Source organism: Bison bison, unplaced genomic scaffold, assembly GCF_000754665.1.
Source record: "Bison bison bison isolate TAMUID 2011002044 unplaced genomic scaffold, Bison_UMD1.0 scf7180017864203, whole genome shotgun sequence".
Classification (NCBI taxonomy): domain Eukaryota; kingdom Metazoa; phylum Chordata; class Mammalia; order Artiodactyla; family Bovidae; genus Bison; species Bison bison.
In genome coordinates, this window is record NW_011494775.1 from 6,488,246 (window position 1) to 6,493,098 (window position 4,853).

Consider the following 4,853-nt stretch of genomic DNA (forward strand, 5'->3'; position numbering starts at 1 on the left):
GGCGAGGCCCTGTCTCAGTGCGCTTGCGCTTCCCACGCGGCCGCATGGCCCTGGAACCGGTCCCGGGCGCGCGGAGGCTTTTGTTCGGCTGCCGCAGCGAAGCGGCCGGCTGGGCAAGGGGCACCCCGGCTCGAGCCAGATGCCGCTGGGAGGCGGGGGTGGGGGCTGGGGTGTCCCTTTGATCCGCGTGGGGCTCTCCCGGGCCAGGCGCAGCCTGGGCGGATGGGGAGCCAGGGTTTCCGGAAGCAGTATTGGTTCTGGGGAACTAGGGAAGGCTGCCTAGGGATGCAGGTTCCTGGCTCCTTACCAGGGCTACTGGGCTCCAGAGCTGCGTGTCTTTTAAGGTCCGCCCTTCTGTCCTTCGGACCGTGGGTAGTGGCCCTTGTAGTCCCCAGACCGGGGACGCGGTCTTTGTGAACCCCCCCATACCCAAACTGGAGGGAGACCTGCCCTTGGGCTGAGTGAGGTAGCACGGACCCACACCTCTGTGACACAATAAGAGGCTGGAACCCCAGCCTCAGACCGTCAACCACCTGCGGTTTGCTTTTCTGTTCCTTTTTTTTTTCTGATTGGTGAAGATGCTTTGTTTCTGAGCCGGCTTTGATGGCTCCCTCCCCTTTGCTTCAGGACCCTGGCGAAAGGGAGGCAGGCAGGCAGGACACCTGCCACGTGTTGAATGCCTGCCAGGTGGTGAGGTGTGTGCAGCAGGTCCAGGGCCTTTGCTAGCCGCCTTTTGGGAGGAGTGAGGGAAGTGAGCAGGAAAGGGATGGCAGTTCGCCCAGGACAAGCTCAGGTTCTCACGTCGGAAAAGCGCTGGTAGCCCTCCAGTGTACACTGTGATTGGCTGTAGTCTGGAAAGGTCAAGCAGGAGATAGTGGGGTTACAATCAGCATCTCTTAAGGGCCTGTATGTATATTCCCCTTCATTGTATCTGACTGCATGGCTGGCTCTTTAGAAAACTTGAATCCTGGTTCTGTCCTCCTAGGTGTCTGAAGTGGCCTCTGGCTAAGAACCACGTGCCCTCATTTAATTCCAAGCACACTTGTGTACTTACTTCTTCCTTTTAGATCCAAAGACTGAGGCAGGTCTCTGTGCCTTTAATCCATTGTTAATTTAGTAGATGCCTCTGTAGCAACTGCTGACCATTCAGCTGGGAACAAGTACTGGGTCTCCTCTCCTGGGTGACAGCTGGTGCCCCAGTCATCAAGTGCCCCATTGCTTTCATAGTTACAGGTGGTGACATATGCAGAGATGCAGGGGTCTGTGAGGGGTGAATGACAGGGTGCCTAGCTGAGCTGGGGGTGGGTCAGTGAGGGTTTGTCTGAATAGGCGGTCTAGAGCTGAGCCGGGCCTTGGAGCCAGGAGGAGTGTCCAGGCGGTGGGAGGAGCCTGTGAGGAGGCTCAGGAGCTGAACCATGGCCAGAGTGGCTGAAAGGCCCCGTACTGCCATCATCTGAGGTCTCGTCCCCACCTGCTCCCTACCTGGGAGCCTCTCAGGGCCTCTGACAGTGGCACCCAACGCCAAGGCCCTGGTCCTGAGCACTGGGATCTGGTGGTAGGGAAAGCCTCCAGAGTGGGACTGGATAGCTCCCATGAGAGGTGAGGGCCTGAGACAGAATGGGGGTGTGGGGTCCAGTGCCTCTCCCAGGCCTCTGGTCTGGGTGACCTGCCTGGTCTCAGGAAGTGGGAGGTCCGGGGGCTGTGATAGGAAACCCTCAGTGTTCTCTGGGATATGGGTCCTTGGCCCTCTCAGCCCCCGATGTGGAGCCAGGTGCCGGGGCAGGAGCATGTGGATTTCCCTGGTACTCTTCTTGCTGAGGGAAGGCAGCTGTCTGGACTGTTGAGTCGGACATAGCTGCCCTTGGATCCTAGCCCGGCCCCTGGGCACATGGAACCGTGGTGTCCTGGTCCACAGAGTGGTGGGGAGACGTGTTCTTTGCAGGAGAAGTGGTGTCACCTCACATACTTGGGGAGGGATTATACACACACACCCGCCTCCAGCTTGGCAACTGGGCCCTGAGGACTGGGAGATGAGGATGAAGCAGCTGACTCCAGCTGTGGCTGTCATTTACAGTCCAGGCAGGAAGTTGAGGACTTGGCAGTTAGCGTCACTCTTTAGGGTGAGTGGAACACAGAGGACTTTTTGGAGCCCATTTTAAAGGTGGGAATACACTTAGGAAAGTAGGTGGTGCTCAGCAGGTCGGCCCCCTTCCCTGAACAGCAGGCTCGGCTTGGCTGGAACCAGCTGTGTCTTGCTCTTAAGACCTCACAAGACCTTACAAGCTCCCTTATAGGCCTGGGGTTGCTGCCCACTCCTTACCCCTCCCACAGCCCTGTGTCCATGCTGGGCACTGGCTCCCACCCCCACAATACCCCAGTGCTTCAGGGGGCCCTCCATCTGGCTTCTGGCTGTCCATCTGCTCCCCGGGGTGGCCCTTGTTCTGTAGAAAGGCCACTCTTGTTCTGTATGTCAGGTTTTACCAAATCTAGATTTTTGTTTCATTGGATAAAGTACCTTGGACATTTTTATGTCCCAATACAAGTCTGCAAAAACTGTTTTTAAAAAGGATGTATAGTTCATGTTTTGCACAATTCAGTTTTTAAAAGTGTCCAGCTCAGCAGTTTTTAGGACATTCACACACATGGTGCAGCCGTCACCACTATAGTTCTGGAATGTTCTTGTCACCCAGAAGAGACCCACATCCATTAGCTCTCCAGCTGCTGGCAGCCCCCACCTACTTGGCCTCACTTTCACTATTGTGAGAGCTTTACTGAGGTAGGAGCCATCTGTACTGTCACCTGTGTAAAGCATACAGGTCACACAGTGCACCTGTCACCATGGTCAGAGTTAGACCCTTCTGTTATTCCAAAAACAGCCCTAGACCTCAACTACCTCTGACCCATACCCCTGCTCCCCAGCCCTAGATCTGAAGCCTGGGTTTCTGTTTCCCTGGCCTTGTGTGAGCAGGACAGCAGTGGGTGGGGGCGAGGGCTTGTCGAGGTCCTGCCTCTGCCCATGAAGCTGGAGTCAGGACGTGAACTCTGTTCACGTCAGCCAGCACAGGGAGTAAGGGAAAAGTGGATCTTCCAGAAGAGTCCCCGGCAGCCTTGGAACTCTGGGGTGGGAGGTGTGGAGGGGAGAGCTGGCATTGCCCAGCTGATAGTCAGCATGGGTTCCATGCTGCCCGCTTTTGTCGCTGATCTGCAGTACTCAGGGACACCTGGAGGGGGCAGGTGTGCGCTGGCATGAGCTCAGACTAAAGGCCTTCAGGGGAGGTCTACAAAATGCAGCCCTCATCAGCCTCAGATGGAGAGTGGCAGGGACAGAGAGCAACAAGATGTTCTGGATGGGTGCCAGGCCTGCTGGAGGCTTCATGTGTACAACTCACTAGTTCTTGGGATTTTCGTGGCTGAGTGAGGTTCCCTGGTCGAGGGACATCCAGGACATTTCCCTTGGCCAGTGTAAGTCAGCTTCCGTGAGTGACGAGGCATCTGTTTTTGTGGACGTGTGTCGTGGTTCCTCTTGGATACTTAGAGGTGGACTTGCTCTGTAACCATTAAAGGAACTGCTGGATTGTTTCTCAAAGTGGCCACACCCGTCTTTGTCCCCAGTGACCAGTCCTTACTGCTGGTGCAGGGTCCCATGCTGGTCACCTGCGGTGTGAGCTCTGAGAGGCCAGGCGAGGCGAGGCCTGGCCCCGTCCATGGGCTGTGCAGGTTGCAGAGCCTCATAGCCAGGGCTCAGGCTTCCTAACACATGGTCTGCTTCCGGAATGTTCCAAAAATGTCAGCCAGGCTCCCAGGGCTGGCCCCATCCTGCCATAGGCGGGGGCGTTTGTCCCTGCTCTTGGCCTTGGCATCTGCTGTGCTGGGGGAGTGGGTACCTGGCCTCCGCTGACCCTCTGTGTCCGCAGCCCAAGCGGGAAGAAGTTCCGAAGCAAGCCTCAGCTGGCACGCTACCTGGGCGGCTCCATGGACTTGAGCACCTTTGATTTCCGCACGGGCAAGATGCTAATGAGCAAGGTGAACAAGGGCCGGCAGCGGGTGCGCTACGACTCCCCAAGCCAGGTCAAGGTGAGTCCGTGGGAGCTGCTGCTGGGGGCGGAGGAGGACTCACCCCCCCCACCATCCCCCACCCCCCATCCTGGAGTTAGATGCCTAGCTGCTCCTTGGGGGAGACTCGGCGGCTATGGAAAAGCAGAAGAAAGATCGGGACCTGCCCGTCACCTGCCCAGGAGAGGCCCAGCTGCGGTCTGTGCTTGGGCACCTGGCGCCTGTAGTGTCTACAAGTCTCCAATAAACAAGTGTTCAGGGACTTTGTCCCCTGCCCTGATTGCAGGACAGAGGTGGCTAAGGGCACCTGGCCCATGCTCTGCAGAGGACGGGGCCACGAGGCAGGAGGGGGCAGGTGTGTGTCCACAGCCCCTGGCCAAGCTCACCGAGGGCAGCACATCAGCCCAGGCCTGGGCATAGCACTGCCTCTGGTCCAGGGGTGCTGGGGTGTGCTGGGGACCCTGAAGCCCTGGAGCACAGCTTCCTCACTGACAGGGATGCACTCTGAGGACCTGCCCCATCCCGTCTCCACAGGGCAAGCCTGACCTGAACACGGCCCTCCCGGTCAGGCAAACAGCATCCATCTTTAAACAGCCAGTGACCAAGATCACCAACCACCCCAGCAACAAGGTGAAGAGCGACCCCCAGAAGGCTGTGGAGCAGCCCCGGCAGGTGAGCCCACACACACACCTTGATTGCTTGCGGTGGCAGGCCTGGCTCTGGGTCAGGTGGGCTCTGGAGTTCAGTCCACTCTTCAGAGCCCAGTTGGTGGGCCCAGGGCCCCCAGCACTGTGATCAGG

General features: G+C 58.0%; 1 protein-coding gene across 4 annotated transcripts in view; it reads left to right on the forward strand.

Moving 5' to 3' along the window:
- MBD3 (methyl-CpG binding domain protein 3) overlaps positions 1-4,853 on the forward strand; it is an 8,752-nt gene that overhangs the window by 396 nt on the left and 3,503 nt on the right. For all 4 annotated transcript variants that reach the window (XM_010844559.1, XM_010844558.1, XM_010844556.1 and 1 more), the window contains exons 2-3: positions 3,915-4,074; positions 4,588-4,725. In XM_010844559.1, coding sequence (XP_010842861.1) covers positions 3,915-4,074; positions 4,588-4,725 — 298 coding nt within the window. The remainder of the gene's footprint in view (positions 1-3,914; positions 4,075-4,587; positions 4,726-4,853) is intronic.